The sequence below is a fragment of the Colobus angolensis genome, unplaced genomic scaffold (assembly GCF_000951035.1).
Source record: "Colobus angolensis palliatus isolate OR3802 unplaced genomic scaffold, Cang.pa_1.0 Scaffold100, whole genome shotgun sequence".
Classification (NCBI taxonomy): Eukaryota; Metazoa; Chordata; class Mammalia; order Primates; family Cercopithecidae; genus Colobus; species Colobus angolensis.
In genome coordinates, this window is record NW_012110920.1 from 7,026,842 (window position 1) to 7,050,313 (window position 23,472).

At 34.9% G+C, this 23,472-nt stretch overlaps 1 protein-coding gene across 5 annotated transcripts in view; it reads left to right on the top strand.

Annotated features, from left to right (window-relative positions):
- The window catches only part of SYT14 (synaptotagmin XIV), a 224,936-nt gene that overhangs the window by 72,888 nt on the left and 128,576 nt on the right, over positions 1-23,472 (top strand). For all 5 annotated transcript variants that reach the window (XM_011938208.1, XM_011938182.1, XM_011938188.1 and 2 more), the window contains one exon: positions 4,231-4,446. In XM_011938208.1, the coding sequence (XP_011793598.1) occupies positions 4,231-4,446 (216 nt within the window). The remainder of the gene's footprint in view (positions 1-4,230; positions 4,447-23,472) is intronic.

Genomic DNA, 23,472 nt, shown 5'->3' on the forward strand with positions numbered 1-23,472 from the left:
GCAACATTTAAGTAAATGTTAAATTCAAGTTCCAAAGTGGTTGATATTTTGAGAAGAGAAAATTCCGTTATTGTACCTTTTAGGAACAAGGAATTAGAAAATGGCATTTTTCAGAAATTTCCAACAGAATCTGCCTTCAGTGTCCTCTCTGGTAGACACAATCAGTAGTGCTGTAGAGGATTTGACCACTGCTGTTGGGGAGGTCAGCTATGCTTTAACTGACTCAGTTGCTGAGCAGGTAACAAGTATGATAAGTAGCTTTCGCCTAGAAGAGGAAAGCTCTGTAACAGAAGAAGCTGTAGACACTTCTAACCAAAAAAATGTCGGGTTAACAGAAGTCTCCAAAAACACTAATTGTCAGAAAACACAAGCCAATTTAGAGCATAGAGCAAAGCAAATAAATACTTGCAAAACTTCAGTTTCACAAAAGCAAGATCAAGGTATATATGAAGAAAGAGTATTTAAACATGTTAATGATAGGCAACAGACTCTATCAGGATATCAAGATACTGGTAATACTGGTGATTCTTCTTTGAAAGGCTACATGAATAATGGTGGGATATCAGTTATCAAACAGAATACAAGGGCTGGATCTATTTGTCAAGAACTTGAAAGTACCAACAGAGGTAAAACAATTGGACTAGGAGTTTCCAATAATGGTAAGAATGATTTAAAGGAGGTAAGATATCAAGAAATGAAAGGAAATCAGAAGAATGCCAATGGAATAAACAAATTGTATGAGCAAAAGAAATACGTTGGTACAGATAATCATGAAAAGGAAGAATATACTAAATCTCAACATGTGTATTTGGGAAGAAATCAAGAGGATATGGGGCATTTCAATAAATATAAACATCTTCCCAATTTAGGGGATTCAGATCATTTAAAGAAAGCTGAAAAATGTGTTAAAAGTAAAACATATAAAGGGAATGAATGTTCAGAAAATGAATATTCTTTAAAAGGTATTTTTACAAGCAATAGACATATGACACAGAAATCCATTATAAAAGAAGACATACATCCAGCACCATCAACTAATTCTAAAGATAAGTTATCTGGGAAAATTGAAGAACAAATAAATTCAAAGAAATACTGTAAAGTGAAAGAAGACATAAAACCGAAGAAAACTGAGGCAATTTCTACCAAGAAAGGAACAGTAAAGAGTAAAGATGAAAAATATTCTAAGATAATACCAGAAAAAGGTGAGGTCTCCTAATGTTGGTGTGAATTATTAAATTTTCTCTTGATTTTTTAAATTAGTAAAACATCATCCAAATTTCTCAGCTTTCCTATTTATGTGTCTACATTTAAGACTTTCTTGAATCCTTTTACTGGGAAACATTTTTAAAAACATTCAGTATTTTTTCTAAAATCACTTTAAGAGCATTCATGTTATTTGTGCCGCTAAGTATTGCCCCTGGTCCCTGCATTATTTGGCCAACTTTTCAGCAGCCCTAGTTTTTCTTACTGTCCCTATTATGTATGTAATCGTAGCAGAACTGAAAAGTTTTCTTAATGTCCTCGTGATCCGCCCGCCTTGGCCTCCCAAAGTGCTAGGATTACAGGCATGAGCCACTGTGCCCGTCCATTCTAGCAATTTTTTGGTTGTCAGATTTAGTGATCTTTGGTAGGCCTAGTTTAGTTCTGATAGACTTACTGCTTAAAGTAGCAAAAATTAAAAAATAATGTAAAATAGTTTACATATTATTTTATTCAGAAAATAATGGTAGAATGGACACTCATAATAAATACATTACAAGTAGCATGTAGGGTTTTTAACTTTTTAAATTTGTTTTCATTAAGAAGCATGCTAGTACCTAAAGAAACCAAATATTTCTAACATATTCCACAATATAGTCAGTACTAAACTTACGCATGTTCCCAAATGATTTTCAAAAGCTTTTTGATCCATAGGTTAACCCTTCATTTAGCTGAACGGTAATATTACTGGTACCTGTGTTCCAGATTCTGACATAGGGTTTATAAGATATAGAAAAAGGAGAAAGGCCGGGCATGGTGGCTCACGCTTGTAATCCCAGCACTTTGGGAGGCCGAGGCAGACGGATCACGAGGTCAGGAGATTGAGACCATCCTGGCCAACATGGTGAAACCCCGTCTCTACTAAAAATACAAAAATTAGCCGGGCATGGTGGTGGGTGCTTGTAATCCTAGCTACTCGGGAGGCTGAGGCAGGAGAATTGCTTGAACCCAGGAGGCGGAGGTTGCAGTCAGCGAGATCACGCCACTACACTCCAGACTGGCAACAGGGCGAGACTCCTCAAAAAAAACAAACAAACAAAAGAAAAGGAAAAGGAAGGGTTTTCTTCTCTATTTCTAATGCAGGTTACGTTAGGTAATATTTTTTAATAGGTGAAGTTTGGCCACAGACTAATTACCCTCCTCAGGAGACTCAAAACCTTTTGCTGCTTTAAGATCCCCACCGTGGTATCCAACAAAATGCTAACAGCTCTGCACTGGGAGTCAGAGGTCTTATGGCTCGGCCATCTCATTGTTGTCTAATAGTATTTTCTGCAACAACGAAAAAGTCTTACATCTCTGCGTTGTTCCATACAGTAACCACTAGCTGCATGTGGCTGTTGAACACTTCAAATGTGGCTAATAGCATGGGGAACTGGGTTTCAATATCTGTTTAATTTTAATTAGTTTAAATAGCCACATGTGACTATTGGCTATGTATTGGGCAAGCACTGTCACAATATGTGACATTGGTGATAGCTTTACCCATTTATAGCTTTATTTTACTGATTTAAAAACTAGGACTAGACTAGATGACATATAACCTCCTTCTAACTCTAAGCATTTAGTTTCTGTCCTGTATTTAAAAATTACTTATTCTGTAACTCCCACTCAAATTTCAGCCTCGATTTCTTTACTACAGATGATCTTAACTGGCTATAAAGAGAAAAATAACCCGGTTGAACTAATGAATTTTAACTACTGTAGTCTCTTCACCTTTCTAGAATTGTTTAATAATTCTAAGAAAGTTGCACCATTGTGCAGTTTCAAAGTGGTTACCTTTTTAAAAAACTGGTAATAACTAGTGCTTTTTAGAACAATAAAAAATGTAGACCTCCTGAAAGTTTTGTTTGAAATTTAGGTATATTTAAGTAAAATTTTCCTAGAAATTCTGCCTTTCACAAGCAGTAAGTGTTAACAGTTTGGTGTATATCCTTACAGATAGTTTTGTCTGTGCATACCTAGACTGCATTGTGTGTGTACATGCCACGTGTGTGTATATATATTTTTCAAATGGGAATGTAATTATAACTTCTACTTTTTAACCTCCTTTTTTCTCATAACATCATATTGTAGTTATTCTTTCCCTGAGAGTTCTTTTAAGTTAACATCCTCATTTTTAATGACTGCATAGTATATCATTGAATAGATATATCATAATTTATTTAAACAAAGCCCACTGATGGACATTTAGATTATCTCTTTTGCCATTAAATACAATGCAGTGAATTGTTTCAAAAATCTCTCTTTACTCATCTGTTAATTAATTTCTTAGGCTGAATTCTTAGAAATAGAATTGGTAAATTCCTGGAAATGGATCAGAGTATGCTGATTTAAAAGTCTAATATATTTTGCCAAATTGCTCTCTAGGAAAGTAGTATCAGTTATAATTTCACCAATAGTGTATACCTGTCCATTGCTGTATTTTACTGCTAGCACTGAGTATTATCAGTTTTGAAAATTTTGACCAAAACGAGAACCAGAAATGTGTCTTTTAATGTGAATTATTTGAGTCAGATCCATAGTACTGGCAATACTTAGAACTTCACTTATGTGTTACTTGTGCTTCAAAAAATGTAAAATGGTAAGTACTATAATTTCCTTTATATATAACATGGTTGAAAAATCTCTGTGACTAACAAACATTATTTATATAATAGAATATACAAGCTGATCTTTTTCCAAAGCTTGGGCTTCTTATGTGAAAAAATTGTATTTCTTTAAATCTGAAAATTCAGGTTATATATGTGTATATATATGTGTGTGTGTGTATATATATATTTGTGTATATATATGTGTGTGTGTATATATATATATATTTGTGTATATATGTGTGTGTTTATATGTATAACTTCAGCAAATTTTCCATACTTGATTGCATAAAAATTTTCATTTGACAGGCCCAGCAGGGCCAGTTGAGGGGAGGGAAATTTTTTTTCAATTACGGTTTGTTCTTCATGTCATTCCAAATAGATAATTCCTACATGGACAAAGATGAGCATGGTTCGTCCTCTGAAAGTGAAGATGAAGCACTGGGTAAATATCATGAGGCCTTATCCAGAACACACAATTCTAGACTACCACTGGCAGATTCTAGACAAAAGAACTATGCTTGGGAAACAAGGCAGAAATACAGTCCTCTGTCCGCAGAGTATGATGGATACAGTAGTGAAGCATCAATAGATGAAGGTAAGATATGCTGTTTTATTTTTTTACATGACACACTATAGTATTTGATTACTTGTGCCTGAAATTCTAGGAATCTGTGGTTGCAGAATAAACAAGAGAGCTCACACAGTAGAGTCACATTTCTGGAAATGTAATTTATTCAAATTCATATCTTTGGGCTCAGGCCAAAAATCAAAACCAATACCAAAACACCCCAAAGCAAAAACCAAATAATTTACGTGATGTGATAATTGTAGCTCTCATTTCACAGTGAACATATGCTTAGCAAGCATGATATGGAAGATGTGAATCTACTGTTCTCTCGGATGGAATCAGTTCTCTATACCTGTTATAAGAACTGATAGAGTTTAAGTCTCTCACGGTGTTGAATATGATTCCAGTGTGTAAATGTATGCTGTTTCATTCAATATGGCTCCTAAACACCAGCCAAATGTTACACATGGCACACAGCGGAAGAAATGGTAATCTGTTTTGTGCAGAAGGGAAAACTGTCTGAGATGAATTTATTGAGAGCTGGTACTATATTATACCATGCTTTAAAGGCAATATAAGGGATTTTCAAGGATTTCAGTAATTTGAAGGATTATTTGTCTCTAATTGATTTTGTGTTATGTGCTGAAATTGACTTTAAAACTGAACCTGTATAGAAGATGTCAGTCCATTTATACATGTTTTTACATCTTTCTGTGACATAAATAAGACAGATTTTGCCATTAATTAAAGCATATTTATTTCCACATTTAAATAAATTATTCACTTGCTTAATAGACTGTATGGGTGCTCATCATGATTATTATCTTTATACCCAGATACGAGGGAAAGAATAACATATCCTAGATATCATTTTTATCAGTATACATAAACACAAGCTATCCTTGATTTTGTAGCTGTGACTTAATGTTTTAGGGCTTATTACTATTGATGACTTTAAATCTTATCCCAACATGTACAGTTGTCAAAGAGGGTAAATCGTCTGTTACTGTATTTGGCTTTAAGCCAACTAAAGATTAGTGCACCTCAATTCTTATGTCTGTTAGTACACAGATATAATAATAAATTAATCAAATACTGAATGATTACTATATGGTCATTATGAGATTCAAGGAAAAAAATAAAAAATATTTGACAAGTACTCTACCCTCAAAAATACAGTGTAGTACTAGGGAAAAGAAGACATGTACTTACTAAGTTAATTAAATAATGCAAAGCAGTAAAACCAGTCCCCAAGTTATGTACACCTCTGGTACAAGAATAGTAGAGCAGGAAGAGAATGTGTTTTGAGATCTGGTCCTTATTAACATTCTGGCTATATCTCTTAACATACTAGCTGTGAGACCTTTGGCAATATAGTTCATTGTTTTTAGATTTCTTTCATTGTCTGTAAAATGTGAATAATACTGAACTGGTAGGGTTGCCAATGAAAATTAAATGATAGATGTGGTACAGTTTTCAGCATAGTGTCTGATAGCTCATAGGTAAGTGATAAGTAAATGTAGCTAATTATAATGGTAGTGAAAACAGTGATGGTCATGAGCAAGCCCTGAGTATGCATTCCCCTTTTTGCAGGTGTACATTTAGGATTTATTTTCTATTCATTTCTCTTTCCTCTCACCCCAACACCCCTCTGCTGTCTTGAGCACGTCTCGGTAGTTCTGTTAGTCTAGCCTGACTTTATAGACTATGGAAAGAGCAGTGAGGAGAGAGATACAACCTAGGTGCTTTTACTATTCTTGCCCTAACCTCTGCAAGTGGTCCAAGTGTCCCAGAATCACTTTCTCATTTTAGTTTACCCATATATTTAGGAGCTATCCTGTACTTTTTTACACATTTCTACCCTAAATTATTTGATGAAACACTTAATTTTAGGCATTCTGAGATTAGATTTATTTATTTTGTAAACATGAAAAGCTTTTGTGAACACTTTTTAGCAGTCATACACTGCTAGATACTGTGGATATAAAGATCATAAGCTTGTTTCTCTCAAAAAGCCTACTGACGGCTGGGCACGGTAGCTCACGCCTGTAATCCCAGCACTTTGGGAGGCCGAGGCAGGCGGATCATGAGGTCAGGAGATCGAGACCATCCTGGCTAACATGGTGAAACCCTGTCTCTACTAAAAAAATAGAAAAAATCAGCTTAGTAAAAAAAATCATTTTTTACTAAACAAAAATCAGCTGGGTGTGGTGGCCGGTGGCTGTAGTCCCAGCTACTCAGGAGGCTGAGGCGGGAGAATGGCGTGAACCCGGGAGGTGGAGCTTGCAGTGAGCCAAGATCACATCAGCGCACCCCAGCCTGGCAGAGCAAGACCCTGTCTCAAAAAAAAAAAAAAAAAAAAAAAGCCTACTGACTGGAGGAGGAAAATCAGTGAGTGTATACGTAATATAATATGATGAGAGGTCTGTTAGTCACATGAACAAAGTGCAGTAGAAATATAGAGGAGGGAAAAAAAAGAAAAACTGTTTTGAGATGGAGTCTCACTCTGTTGCCCAGGCTGGAGTGCAGTGGCATGATCTTGGCTCACTGTAACCTCTGCCTCCTGGGTTCAAGAGATTCTGCTTCCTCAGCCTCCTGAGTAGCTGGGATTACAGGCGCGTGCCACCATGCCCAGCTAATTTTTGTACTTTTAGTGGACGTGGGGCTTCACCATATTGGCCTGGCTGGTCTCGAACTCCTGACCTTCTGATCTGCCCACCTCGGCCTCCCAAAGTGCTGGGATTACAGGTATGAGCCACCGCACCCAGCTGACAAAACTTTAAAAAGTAAAAATAAAAAAGATACACAGAGTAGGAGGTGATTTCGATTTTGGGAGATAGGAATCTCAGGAAGTCTAATGGGGTCTAGGTGAGCTGGACTTGAGTGAGAATTATTTCAACAAGCATGGAATAGGGCTTTCATGCAATCATGAATCCAAAAGAAAGTGTATTTCAGTGCCTCTAACTTGGGATCTTTGTTCAAAGAAGGGGAATGCCTTGCTCAGTAGTTTTTAAGCAGGAGAGTGTGATACAATGTAGAGAATATTTCAGGGATGGAGAAAAATCCACTTGACTCCAGCACAGCTGCATCTATACACATACATCTGAGGGAATAGGAGTTAAAATTGAAAAGAGAGATGAGGTCGAAGGACTGGAGTGCCCCCTGACTAGGAAGACAGGGTTTAATTTGTTTGCCAGTGAAAATTTGCTGAAGAGTTTTTTTACTAAGGAACCATAATCAGGGTTGTGCTTTAGAAAGATTAATTTAGCAGCAAGCGCACTGTCAGAAAAGATACCAGTTAAGGAAATCTATGGGGTAGTATATGTGGAAAATGATAGAAGTCTGAATTACAGTAGTGGCAATAGAAATAAAGTAAGATAGGAGAGAGATTATTGAGGTAGAATTTACTGGATTTAGGATCTGAACGTGTTCGAAACATTTGGAAAAAGAAAGGAAGCATCAGAGATGACTGATTTCCATCATGTATAGTGAGGAGAATGATGATGTCATTAATATAAATATGACAGGGACCTGTGTTTGGTTGGAAGGGGGCAGTGGATAAGAGATATAATAAGTGATTTTACATAGTGATAAGAGGATATTTAAGCAGTTGGAAATGGCTATCAAGCTTGTAATCATGAATGCGTTTGAGGGAGAAGTTTTCAGATCATATATGCTTAGAGAATAGAAACTATGGGCATGAATTAAATTGATGAAGGAGAATGCGTGGAGAGAAAAGATCAGAGAATCATTTCCTTTGACAGGAGAATTAGGGGTGTCATGAAAAGACACAAAGAAACAGTAAAAGAGATAAAGAGGAGATTCAGGAAAATGTTATATTTTATCAGCCTTGGAAGAAAAGTTTTAGAAGAAGAAGGAAGGCAGCGTGGTTGGGGAGGGTGATAATTCAGATAAACCTGTTTGTCCAGTAGAAGTTGATCAATCATTTTCAATTAGAGTTTTAGGAGAGTAATAAGGAAGTCAGACTGAATGTTGTTAAGGAGAGGATAAGTGGTAAGGAAGTATACATTTGCTGCCTAGGCTTTCTTACCATCTATTCTCTCCTTATCAACTCTGAGAGTCAGAGAGATGGTTGAGGGGTTTTGTTTGTAACCCAACTGTTCACTTTCTTTCTCTCACCCACTGATACTCCCCTCTGTTATACGTTTGGGAAGAAAGGGGATTTGCGTCTCCACCTGGTGGTTGCCACTTGGCAAAGCTGCTTCTGCAGAAACTGCTACTTTGTAGCTGATCACCCACCTAAGAGAACTGCTGGGTACAGTTCTCTTGGTAGGACTTCATTCATTTTCTTGTGTGAGTATAACATAAATGACACACAAGTAAAGAGATGAATAGAGTAAGTTACATTTCTTATTGCTCTGATCCTGTAGTCTGCATGTGACCATCACACAAGTTTATAAAGGTTAAACTTGACTAATGTGAGTTAACTAAAGGGAATCACAAGGTAGAAGGAAAAATATTTAAAAATATACATTTTTTTACGTGGCATAATATTTACCTCATTAATGCTAATAAGGAACCTTTAGTCTATTTCTCAACAGCCTAAGTAATTCCAGTTGAGAAACTTTGGAACATCCAATTTTGAAAACAAATCTACAGGAGTAGAGAAGATTAGAGAGGACCTGAAGAGGTATTAGGAGACACCAGTACAAGAGAAATTTTACCAGGTAGCAAGGACTGCCATTTATTGAGTTCCTACCGTGTGCCTCACTCTGTTTCTGTTATGCTGTCATATTTAATTTTCATTGCCATGTATGGTGGTAGGTAAGATTCTACAGAATTGAAGTGACTTTAAGTTGATTATTTTTTTTAACCCAAAGTCACACAGCAAGATAAAAACTATAGTTGTCAAGTTGACAGCAAAATTAATGTTATTTGGCTTTCATTAGGTCATCACTGCTACTTTAATATTTCCCCTAAGTCTATTTCATACAAGATGAACCCCTTCAGTTGGTCCTTTAGAGTAGGTTATATGTTATAAATCTGAAATACACATATTCTAGAAAAAGTAAGAAAATGTAATGGCGTATTTGTTGATCATGTTTTCTCCTCTAGGTGGCCGTATTAATCTTCTGTTTTGTTTTGTTTTTCGGAACTACAAAAAGGATGAGATCTGTAAGAAATTTTTCTAGAATAAAGAAACATTAAAATAATTTATCAAATCCTTTTGTTCCCAATTTTAATTTATTTTTACTGTGTTGGGCTTAAAATTAAGGGCATTTTCTGATAAACCACTCTAGTTTTAAAAAGGTCAGTGTCAAAATATGGTTTGTGGATATCTTGTTTCAACTGATGAGCTAGACCAACCTCTGACATTCCATTCACGCTAATTAATACTTTCTATTTTTATATTAGATAGAAGCTTATTAAAGATAATTCTATATGAAGATCAAGTTCAGTGTAAAATTACTAGAAGGTCTTTTGTTATTGATAGCTTTTTATTATTAGTTTACCATAGAGATTACATAGATATACTTATATATTATGGAAAGCTGTATTGTTAAATTTACATTGTTTATTGTGGGGGCAAGTTAATATAAAACACCATGAAAAAATAATTTTCATCATCACTTATGTCTTAGGGTATATAGCTTACACACACACACACATACACACAGCCCTACTTGTCATTCTCTTTCTGTTGTAGCTATACCACGAGCTTCATTCTATTAATTTTGATGTTACTTTAAAATTAGGACTACCAAAATATATTTATTTATTCCTTTTATTTATATTTTACTTTTATAGTAATTTAATATTTAAGAGTAATAGATTGTTTATATTTCAAGTCCATTTTAACTGTTATATTAAAAAATTATTAATTTTCATAATTTCTTTGCAAAGTGGAAAAGTACTAAAAATTCTCTCTGTATTTTCCAGAATTCTTTGATGTAAAAATAGTGTAGTGACTTTGACTAGTTAAAGTTAGGTATATTACATTTCACTCTTGAATAACCTAGGAGTTAGATGCACTGATCCCCCCGTTCAGTCAAAAATTCACATATAACTTTTGATTCACCAAAAACTTAACTACTGATAGCCAACTGTTGACTGGAAGCCTTTATTGATAATATTAACAGTCAATTAATGCATATTTTAAATTTTATCTGTATTTTATACTGTATTATTACAGTAAAGTAGGCTAGAAAAAAGAAAATGTTATTAAGAAAATTATAAGGGGACTTGGGCGCAGTGGCTCATGCCTATAATGTCTCCACAAAAAATTTTAAAAAACTAGCCAAGCCTGGTGGGCCATGCCTGTAACCTTAATTTCTCGGGAGGCCAAGTCGGAAGGACCACTTAAGCCCAGGAGTTTGAGGTTGCAGTGAACTATAATCATGCCACTACACTCCAGCTGAGGCAACAGAGTGAGACCCTGTTCCAAAAAAAATACATAATAATAAGGAAAAGAAAATATATTTACTGTTCATTAAGTGGACATGGATTATCAAAAAGGTCTTCGTTCTTATCTTCATGTTGAGTGGGCTAAGGAGGAAGAGGAGGGGTTGGTCTTGCTGTCTCAGGTGCCAGAGAGGGATGAAAATCTATTTATAACTACACTCACACAGTTCAAACTCCTGTTGTTCAAGGGTCAACCATACATGTTTATTTAGATTTTTGGTAAACTTTTTTCTTAATTCCAGATTTTTGTTTATGAACATCTCTCCTCTAAGGAATTCTTTATCATGTGTATATTTTTAAAATATGGCCAATTTGAAGAGGAAATAATCTTGACTCTTATTTTACTGCAACTTTGGTGTTTTGGAGATCTTTTTATGTGATAGGATGAATTCCTCCCAATAGTGTAGAATTTTATTTTATTTTTTACATCTACAGTATTTATTTTTCTCTTTTTATTCCTTATTGTGATAAAATATATACAGCACAAGACTTATCATTTTAATAATGTTTAAATGTACGGTTCAATGTCATTAAGTATATTCACATTGTTGTACAACCATCATCACTATTCCATCTCTAGGATTTTTTCATCATCTTAAATGGAAACTCTATACCCATTAAAAAATAAGTCTTTTATTCTTCTCATCCCAACCTCGAATAACCAATATTCTACTTGCTGTCTCTATGAATGTGACTACTCTGGGTAGCTCATATAAGTAGAATCATACTGTATTTGTCCTTTTTTTGTCTCGCTTATTTCAGTCAACATGATGTCATCAAGATTCATCCATGTTGTAGCATGTATCAGAAGTTTATTCCTTTTTTTTCTTCAATTTTAAAATAGTGGTAAAATACACATAACATAAAATTTACCATCTCAACTGTTTTTAAGTGTACAGCTCAATAGTTTTCAGTCCAATTGTTGTGCACCATCACCACTATCCATCTCTAGAACTCTTCATCTTGCAAAGCTGAACTCCATACCTGTTAAACAACTTTCCATTCCCCCTTCTCCCAACCCTGGCAGTCACCATTCTACTTTTTGCCTCTGTGGTTTTAACTACTCTAAGTACTTCATACAAATGGAATCATATCCTATTTGTCTTTTTGTGACCAACTTAGTTCACTTAGCATAATGTCCTCAGTTTCATCTGTGTTACAGCATGTATCAGAATATTCTTCCATTTTAAAGCTGAATAATACTCTGTTTTGTGCATGTGCCATATTTTGCTTAACCATTTATCCATTGGTGAACACCTGTATTGCTTCTGTGTTTTAGCTGTTGTGAATAATGCTGCTATGCACATGGGTGTACAAATATCTCTTTGAAACTCTTCTTTCAGTTCTTTTGAGTATGGACCCAGAAATGAAATTGGTGGATCTATGGTAATTCTATTTTTAATTTTTTTAGGAACTGCCATACTATTTTCCACAGTGACTATACTATTTTACATTTCCTCCAGTAGTGTACAAGGGTTCCAATTTCTCCACCTCCTAACCAACACTTATTGTTGTCTGTTTTTTCAAAATAATAGCCATTCTAATAGGTAGGAGGTGATACCTTACTGTAGTTTTGATTTACATCTCCTAAATTATTAGTGATACTGAACATCTTTTCATGTGCTTATTGGCTGTTTGTATATCTTTTTTTTGAGAAATGTCCAAATCTTTTGCCCATTTTGGATTCGCGTTGTTTGTTGGTTGGTTGTTGACTTTTAGGAATTCTCCATATATTTTGGATATTAATCTCTTATCAGACACACAGTTTGCAAATATTTTTCCCATTCTGAACTGGCATTTTTTACTCTGTTGATAGTATCTTTTGATAGACAAAATGTTTTAATTTTCATGAAATCCACTTTGTGTATTTTTTGTTGTTGTCTGCCTTTGGTGTCATGTCCAAGAAATCTGCCAAATCCAATGTTGTGAAGCTTTTTCCCTATGTTTTCTTCTAAGAGTTTTGTAGTTTTAAGTCGTGGTTATGATGTGATCCATTCTGAGTTAATTTTTAAATATGATATTAGGCAAGGGTTCAGTTTCATTCCTTTACATTTGGATATCCAGTTTTCCCAGAACATTTGTTGAAAAGGTTCTTCTGCATTGCATGGTCTTGGTCCCCTATCGAAAATCATTTGACCGTATATGCAAGGTTTTATTTCAGGACTTTCTGTTTCATTCCATTGGCCTGTATGTTTGTCTTTGGCCAGTACAACAGTGTTTTGATTACTGTAGCTTTATAGTACATTTTGAAATCAAGAAGTTTGAGTCCTGCAGCTATGTTCTCTTTTTCAGAATTGGGATCTCATTGGATTCCATATGAATTTCAGGAAGTTTTTCTGTTTCTACAAGAAACGTCATTGGAATTTTATGGAAGTGGAATTAAATCTGTAAATCACTTTGGGTATTATTGACATCTTAATACTAAGTTTTCTAAGCATCAACATAGTGTGTCTTCTCATTTATTTATTTATGTCTTTACTTTCTTTTGGAAATGTTTTAGTTTTCATTGTACAAGCCTTTCACCTCCTTAGTTAAGTTGATTCCTAAGTATTTTATTCTTTTTGATGTAATCGCAAATAGAATTGTTTTCTTAGAAATTTCCTTTGCAGATTGTTCATTATTAGTGTATAGAGACGCAGCTGATTTTTTAAATGTTGATTTTGTATCCTGCTGCTTTGCTGGATTTGTTTATTAGTTTGTTTGTTTGTTTTTTTGTTTTTAGTGGAGTCTCGCTCTGTTGCCCAGGCTGGAGTGCAGTGGTGTGATCTTGGCTCACTGCAACCTCTGCTTCCTGAGTTCAAGTGATTTTCCTTCCTCAGCCTCCCGAGTAGCTGGCATTACAGTTTCCTGCCACCATGCCTATGCCCAGCTAATCTTTGTATTTTTACTAGTGATGGAGTTTCACCATGTTGGCCAGGCTGATCTTTAACTGCTGACCTCAAGTGATCCACCTGCCTCAGCTGCCCAAAGTGCTGGGATTACAGGTGTGAACCACTGCACCCGGTCTGATTTGTTTATTAGTTCTAGCAGTTTTTTCTGAGGTAAACTCTTTAGGATTTTCTGCATAGAAGATCATACAATCTGTGAGCAGAGATAATTTTTTTCCTCTTCACTTTGGATGCCTTTTATTTCTTTTTCTTGCCTAATTGCTCTGGCTAGCACTTTCAGTACTATGTTGAGTTGAAGTGGTGAAAGTAGGCATGCCTGGCTTTTTCTTGATTTTAGAGGATAAGGTTTCAGTCTTTTATCATTGAGTATGATGAAGTGAGGAGTATTTTAGGAAAGTATGTCAACTTTCTCTGTTGTTGGGATTCATGCATGTCTGTGCATGACTGTTGGACAGGGAGGAGAGTGTGAGAGAAGATCACTTACAAGAACAGTTTCTTGAGAAAGGTTTAGGAACCAGACATGGTGAACTTGGCTTAGCAATAAAACTAATTAGTATGGGAACGCAGTGTTTTGTTTGTTTTGTTTTGTTTAGCCGAGACAGATTCTCAATCATTTGCCCAGGCTGGAGTGCAGTGGCACAATGATGGCTCACTGCAGCGTTGACCTCCTGGGCTCAAGCAGTCTTCCACCTTGGTCTCCTGAGTAACCAGGACTATAGGTGTGCACCACCATGCCTGTCTTTTTTTTTTTTGGTAGAGATGAGGTTTTCTCCATGTTGCCCAGGATGGGGCAGTTTTAAATATAGCTTGCTATCTGTATCTATTGATAGTATCGTATGGTTTTTCCTCTTCAGCCATATGTGATGGATGGATTACATTCATTCATTTTCAAATGTTGAACCAGCCTGGCATACCTGGAATAAAACTCAGTTGGTTGTGGTTTTTATTCATTATTGGACTTGATTTGCTAATGATTTGTTTGGGATTTTTGAATCTTTCTTCATGGAGATATTGGTCTGTAGTTTTCTTTTCTTGTAATATATTTGGTATTAGGGTGATGCTGGCCTCATAGGATGAGTTAGGAAATATTCACTCTACTTCTGTCTTCTGAAAGAGAGTGTACAGAATTGGTGTAATTTCTCCCATAAATGCTTGGTAGAATTTACCATTGAATCCAACATTTCTGCTTTGGAAAGTTATTAATAATTGATTCAATTTTTAAGTAGGTATATACCTATTCAGGTTGTCTGTTTCTTCTTATGTGAGTTTTGGAATACTGTGTGTTTTAAGGAATTGGTTTACTTCACCTAGGTCATCAAATTTGTAGGCACAGATGTTGTTTATAATATTCCTTTGTTATCCTTTAATATCAGTTTGGCCAGTGGTGGTGGAGATTGCTTTCTGTTTCTCAGGTTGTTTTCCTGTTACAGCTTTTACGTGATTCATACCTGAGTTCTGTGAAGTGCAAGGAGGCCATTGTAAGACCTGAAAACCCTGTTTTAATAAATCCTGTAATGCCCACCTATTGTTGTTTAGGGATTTTTTCTAAAAGAAGGTAACAAGAAGGAGAGAGATTTATTCTTTCCCTCTTTGCTATGGACTACTGTGCACTTTAGCATCTTCAGGACAAATAAGGGACAACTAGCAGAGAATGACTATGCCCAGAAGTAGAACAGGAAAGTAATACCTGGTGGAGCATTTAAATGCCATGGCAGAGTTAAGTATCTCTTCCTTTTTTCTCTTCTTCCTATAGTCTTTTTTTTTTTTTTTTTGCAGAGAAAGATGTCATTGGAATCAACTGAAGATGCTAGATTAAGAAAGATTAAGTACACTGCCATCATTTACCTCTAACTCAGATATTTTTGTATAGTACCGACATAACAGAATGGTATCAATGCAGTTGAATTTCAATAGCATACCAGCTGCTTCTGAAATAATTAAGTAAGCAGTGTTTCCTACCAGTTCTTCCTACTTTTGTCTCTTGTATTACCTTTTTATCACCATCTTTTACCTTTAGGTTGCCCTAAGCACTTCATCAGGTTTGTCCCACACCAAGTATCTCTTCTTCTCAAATCATGTTTTCCTCTCTTACCAGTAGAAAGATTCTTTACCACTAGAAGTTTCCAAGTTATCGTTTATTTCCTTTCTAAAAATGGAAGTAAAAAGGGGGAGCAGAGGAAAACCTAGCTTCAGTTAGAGTATTAAACCATGTGAAATCATACTTGTTTGTTTATGATATTAACTCCTCATACCCGCTTCTTTCATTTTTCGTACGAGTGACTCCGATTATAGTACCCAGTAAAAAAAAACCGCATCATGGGAAGTAGAGTGTAAATATTAATAGTTACAAATAAATACGGTAACAGAAGAATATATCAATTCTGTTGGTTTATTTAAATACTTACTATGAAGACAATAATTAGAAACTGATTAATTTAGCTATACTGTTCTCCTAGTTTACTCTTCCATGTTTTCCATTCTACTAATTGTTTGTAATAGAAGCTTGCCTATACATTTGCACTATTTATTTATGTACTCTCTAAATTTGTTCATAGTACTCCCCAAATTATTGCATTTTCAATTTTGGTTTTTTTTGGCCTTAAAACTGAGTTTTAATATGGGACGGGATCATTCAAATATCCTTTCTTTTCAGTTACTGCTATAGTACAAACTAGAGTAAGAATTAGGGGAGACAAAAAAAGTAGAAGTCAGTTACAGTAGTGAAAACATACATTGAAATGTTCAGATGATAATGTCAGAAGAACATGTCCCGTCTGTCCTCTCTTGAGGCAGATATTAATCAGGGTTTGAGTTTTGAGAAGCAAAAAGAAAAGAGACCTGACTGAATGCAAACTTTTATTGGACCATAGGGGTAGACCGTGAGAGTTGAGCTAAAGATATAAATATATACATTATACTTTATGGTAATATGTTTCTCTGGCTTCATTCATGTTAAATAATTACAGAGCCATTTTAAAGAGGTAAATATCAACTGAATATCATTAGTTTTGGGTGAAATAGAATTGAGATTCTGTTTATATTAATGCATAATTCTGAAAAATCTTTCATCTAAGCAATCTTAATGTGGAGCTCTCTTTTTGAGATTTCCTACCTTTGAGAAAATAAATTACATTGAAATCTTTGATGTGTGAGTCAAAAATTACCTTGAGAATGTAAGAGGTGTTTTGACGCCCTAGAATATCGCTTTCATTTTGCTTGATGTGTACTCATAAGGGTAAAGATTTTCCTAGAAGATCAGATTATATTTAAGTCTGAGTTGCTGAAATGCCATCCACCAAAAGTAAGATCATTTAAATGGATTTTGAGTCTTAGTAAGGCAGTTATTTACTGTTCAGATAGTTATGAAAAAAGCATTTGGCTTTTTATAATTTAACCAATCTTTTAGTCGTTGTGCCTTGATTTTAGTAGGTAACTGAAAAACATACTATGGGATTTTGGTCATTGGTAATTTTGAAAATGCTTCTTTAATTAAGTATAAATTTAATAAAGCATAACACTTTATAAGGAAAATATTTACACCCTTAAACATTTTTACTTGTTTCTCAAAGAAAGAATATACCCTTAAATTTTTTTATAATTTCATAGTGAACAGCTTTTTCAAGATGATGGATTACAATATTTTGGAAGTCTGGAAAATCTGTATTTTTAGTACATTAATAAAAAGTTAGTTCTGCAAATAACAATAGCTACACTTTATTAATGATTATGTGGTAAATAATATTGTAAACATTTTACATAAATTAATTCATTTAATCTTCAAAATAACCATAAGGGACAAGTTTTATTAGTGTCCATATTTTGAAGATGAAGAAACTGAAACACAATGAGGTTAAGGAACTTAGGTCTAAGGTTAATAGCAAGTATATGGCAGGGCGAAAATTTAAATACACTGTGTCTGCCCTCAGAGCTAATGCACCAAACTCCTCTGCTGAAATAACTTAGATAACATAATATGAGAAAATTTTTTTTGTGTAACTATTACACCCAAGTAAATCTTTATTGCTGTTTTATTTTTATTGTGTAAGTAATACATGTTCATTATAGAAAAATCAGAAGTTAAAATTTTTATATATATATATATTTTTTTATTTTTTTAAGTAGATGTAAGGGGTATAAGTACAGTGTTGTTGCATAGATATATTGCATAGTGGTGAAGCCTGGGCTTTTAGTGTAACCATTACCCAAATAGGGTACACTGTACTCATTAGGTAATTCTCATCCCTCACCCACCCACTTTCCCTCTCACTTTGCTGAATCTTCAGTTTCTATTATTCCACACTCTATGTTCACGTGTAAATATTACCTAGCTTCCACTTGTAAGTGGGATCATGCAGTATATGACTTTATGCTTCCGAGTTACTTTACTTAAGATAATGACCTCCAGTTCCATCCATGTTGCTGCAAAAGACATGATTTCAAGTTTTTATGACTGAGTAGTATTCTATGGTATGTGTAAACCACATTTTCTTTATTCAGTCCTCTGTTGAACACTTAGGTTGATTCCATATTTTGCTACTGTGAATAGTGCTGTGATAAACATGTAAGTGCAGGTATCTTTTCTGATATAACGATTTCTTTTCCTTTAGGTATATACCCCAGTATTGGGATTGCTGGATCGAATGGTAGATCTACTTTTAATTCTTTCAGAAATCTCCATACCGTTTTCCTTAGAGGCTGTACAAATTTACATTCTCACCAATAGTATATAAGCATACCCTTTTCTCCACATCCTCGCCAACATGTTATTTTTTGACTTCTTAATAATAGCCATTCTGACTGGTGTCATATGCTTGTTGACCATTTGCAAAATTGTATGCCTTCTTTTGCAAAATGTCTGTTCATTTCCTTTGCCCACTTTTTCATAGGGTTATTTGGGGGATTTTGGTTGAGTTGTTTGCATTCCTCATAGATTCTGGATATTATTACTCCTCTATCAGAGGCATAGTTTGGAAATATTTTCTCCCATTTTTCAAGTTGTCTGTTGACTGTGTTGATTGTTTTTTGCTGTGCAGATGCCTTTTAGTTTATATAGTTCCATTCGTCTATTTTTGTTTCTGTTGTTTCTGCTTTTGATGTCTTAGTCATGAATTCTTTGTCTAGGCCAATGCCCAGAGGAGTTTTTCTTAGATTTTCTTCTAGAGTTTTTAAAGTTTCCAGACTTGTATTTAAGTATTTAATCCATCTTGAGATAATTTTTGTATGTGGTGAGAGATAGGGGTCCAGTGTCATTTTTCTGCATATAGCAGAGGAATGGAAATCCAATTTTCCTAGCACTGTTTATGGAATAACATGTCATTTCCCCAGTGTGTGTTTTGGTTGACTTTGTTAAAGATCAGTTATTCTTGGGTTCTCTATTCTGTTCCATTCATCTGTAAGTCCATTTTTGTACCAGTACCATGCTGTTTTGGTTATTATAGCCTTATAGTATAATTTGAAGTCAGGTCATGTAGTGCTTCCAGCTTTGTTCTTTTTGCTTAAGATTATTTTGGCTATTTGGGCTCTTTGTTGGTTCTGTCTGAATTTGGGGATTGTTTTTTCTGATTCTGTGAAAAATGATATTGATATTTTGATAGGGATTCCATTGAATCTATAGATCACTTTGTGTAGTATGGTCATTTTAGTAGTATCAATTCTTCCGATCCCTGAGCATGAGTTGTCTCTCCATTTGTTGGTATCATTGACAGTTTGTTTTGTCAGCGTTTGGTAGTTTTCCTTGTAGAAATCTTTCACCTTCTTGGTTGAATGTAGTCCTAGGTATTTTATTTTTTTTATTTTTGTAGCTTATTATAAATGGAATTGCTGTCCTGATTTGGATCTCAGCTTATTGTTGGTGTCTAGAAATGCTGCTGATTCCTGCACATTGATTGTGTATCCTGAAACTTTACTGAATTTATCAAACCTTGAAGTCTTTTGGAGGAGTCTTTAGGAGGAGTCTTTAGAGAGATGATTATTTTAGGCATAAGATGATATCATCAGCAAACGGAGATAATTTGAGTTATATTTCCAATTTGGATGACCTTTCTTTCTCTTGCATGATTGCTCTGTCTAGGACTTCCTAGTACTAGGAATAGGAGTGGAAAAAGTGAGCATCCTTGTCTTGTTCCAGTTCTTAAGAGGGAATGCTTTCTTTTACCCATTCAGTATGATGATGGCTGTGAGTTTGTCACTTATGGCTTTTATTATTTTGAGATATGTTCCTCCTATATCTGGTTTGTTGATTTTATCATGAAGAGATGCTGAATTTTATCAAATGCTTTTTCGGCATCTATTGAGATGATAATATAGTTTTTGTTTTTAATTCTGTTTATGTGGTGAATCTCATTTATTGATTTGCATATGTTGAACCATCTTTGTATCCCTGGAATAAATCCCACTTGATCATGGTGTATTATATTTGTGATGTACTGCTAGGTTCAGTTTACTAGTAATTTGTTGAGGATTTTTCCATCTGTGGTCATTAGGGATATGGATCTGTGGTTTTCTATTTTTGTTATGTCTTTGGCTGGCTTTGGTGTAAGGGTGATATTGACTTTGTAGAATGAGTTGGGGAGAATTCCTTTCTTCTTGATTTTTTTTGAAACAGTTTCAGTAGGATTGGTATCAGTTCTTTGTATGTCTCATAACATTTGGCCGTGAATTTTTCTGGTTCTGGGCTTTTTTGTTGTTGGAAGATTTGTTATTTGTTCAGTCTCACTACTCATTATTGGTCTGTTCGGAATTTCTATTTCTTCCTGGTTCAATCTTGGGAGATTGTATGTTTCTAGGAATTTATCCATTTCCTCTAGGTTTTCTAGTGTGTAAGTGTAGAGATGTTCATGTAGTCTCTGATAATCCTTTGTATTTCTGTGATATCACTTGTAATGTCTCCTGTTTAAAATTTCTGATTGTGCATATCTGAATCTTCTTTCCTCTCTTATTTGTTTGTCTTGGTAGCAGCCTATCAATTTTGTTTATCTTTTCAAAGAAGCACCTTTCATTTGGTTGATCCTTTGTAATTTTTTGGTCTCCATTTTATTTAGTTCTGCTCTGATCTTTGTTTCCTCCAGTAATTTTGGGTTTAGTTTTCTCATTCCTTAAAGCGCAACATTAGGTTGGTGATTTCTGATTTTTCTGGCTTTTTAAAATTGTTGTTGTTGTTGTTATTAATGAAGGCACATAGTGCTATAGACTCCCTCTTAGCATTGCTTTTGCTGTATCTTAGAGGTTTTGGTATGTTGTGTCTTCATTTTCATTCATTTCAGAAATATTTTAAATTTCTGTTTTAATTTTGTCATTGATTCAAAGATCGTTCAGGAGCAGTTTGTTTAATTTCCATGTATTTGTATAGTTTTGAGCGTTCCTCCTGGAATCGATTTCTAGTTTTATTCCACTCTGGTCCAGGAAGATACTTGATATGATTTTGATTTTTTAAAGTTTATTGAGACTTGTTTTGTGGCCTACTATGTGGTCTATGTTGGAGAATATTCCATGCACTGATGAGAAGAATGTATATTCTGTGGTTGTTGGGTAGAATATTCTGTAAATTTCTGTTAGGTCCATTTAGTCTAAAGTCTAATTTAAGTTCAGTGTTTTTCTTTGTTGATTTTCTCTCTTGATGATCTATCTCATGCTATCAGTGGGATGTTGCAGTCCCCCACTATTATTGTATTGCTGTCTCTCTCTTCTTAGATCTAGTCATATTTGTTTTATGAATCTGGGTGCATATAAATTTTGGATTGTTACATCTTATTGAATTGATCGCTTTATCATTATATAATGCCCTTCTTTGTCTTCTTTTATTATTGTTGATTTTAAAGTCTGTTTTATCTGATATAAATGTAGCTATTCCTACTTACTTTTGGCCTCCGTTTGAATGGAGTATTTTTTTCCACTCCTTCACCTTCAGCCTTGGTGTCCTTTCCAGATAGGTGGGTTTCTTGTAAGTAGCATCTGATTGTGTCATGTTTTTTACAAATCTGTTGTGCCAATGTTTATCTTTTAAGTGGAGTGTTTAAGGCATTTATGGTCAAGATTAATATTGATATGTAGGATTTCATCTTGTCATAATGTTTACTGTTACCTAGTTGTTTTGCAGTCTCGTTTGTGTAATTGTTTTGTAAGATCTATGAGTTTTATACTTTTGTGTGTTTTTATGATGATGATTATCAATCTTTCATTTCCATGTTTAGAATTCCCTAGAGTATTTCTTGTAGGACTGGTCTAGTGGTGATGAATTCCCTTAGCACTTTCCTGTTTGGGGAAGACTATTCTCTTTCATTTATGAAGCTTATACTAGTATGATAACAAATTCATGGTTGACAGGTTTTGTTTTTAAGTCCGAAAATGGGACCCCACTCTCTTCTTGCTTGTACAGTTTCTGCTGGGAAGTCTGCTTTTAGTCTGTTGGGATTTCCTTTATAGGTGTTTAGATGCTATTTTCCTCCTGACACTAGGAATTTTTCCTTCATGTTGACTTTAGTCTGATGACTGTTTGTCTTGGTGAAGTCCTTGCAGTGTATTTTCTAGAGTTCTCTGAGGCTGTTGTATCTGGATGCCTGAATCTCTAGCAAGACTAGTGAAGTTTTCCTCAATTATATCCTGAAATAGGTTTTCTAAACTTTTTACTTTTTCTTCTCCCTCAGGAATGCCTATGACTCCTAGGTTCTGGTGTTTTACGTAACTTGATACTTCTCAGAGGCTTTGTTCATGTTTTAAATTCTTTTTATTTATTTTTGTCTGACTGGATTAATTCAAAAGACCTGTCTTCAAGCTCTGAGATTCTTTCTTCTCCTTGGTCTAGTCTGTTTTTAAAGCTTTCAACTGTGTTTTATAATTCCTTCAATGAATTTTTCACTTCTCCCAGGCTCTTGGGACATTGAGATTGGTGAGACACTGCTGTCTAGCCTGCAGTGTAGCCAATAGCTGTATAAGACATCTGCCCTTAGGCTCACTGCCAAAATAGCTGTAGTGCATATTCTCCTGCCTCAGCCCCAATCAAGATGGATTAAAGACTTAAATGTAAGACCTAAAACCATAAAAACCCTAGAAGAAAACCTAGGCAATACCTTTCAGGACATAGGCGTGGGCAAAGATTTCATGACGAAAACACCAAAAGCAATGGCAACAAAAGCCAAAATTGACAAATAGGATCTAATTAAATGAAAGAGCTTCTACACAGCAAAAGAAATTGTCATCAGAGTGAACAGGCGCCCTACAGGATGGGAGAAAATTTTTGCAATCTCTCCATCTGACAAAGGGCTAATATCCAGAATCTACAAAGAGCTTAAATTTACAAGAAGAAAACAACTTCATCAAAAACTGGGTGAAGGATATGAACAGACACTTCTCAAAAGAAGACATTTATGTGGCCAAGGAACATATGAAAAAAAGCTCATCATCACTGGTTATTAGAGAAATGCAAATCAAAACCACAATGAGATACTATCTCATGCCAGTTAGAATGGTGATCATTGAGAAATCAGCAAACAACAGATGCTAGAGAGGATGTGGAGAAATAGGAACACTTTTACACTGTTGGTGGGAGTGTAAATTAGTTCAACCATTGTAGAAGACAGTGTGGTGATTCCTCAAGGATGTAGAACCAGAAATACCGTTACACTCAGCAATCCCATTCCTGGGTGAATACTCAAAGGATTATAAATCATTCTCCTGTAAAGACACATGCACACGTATGTTTATTGCAGCACTGTTCACAATAGCAAAGACTTGGAACCAACCCAGA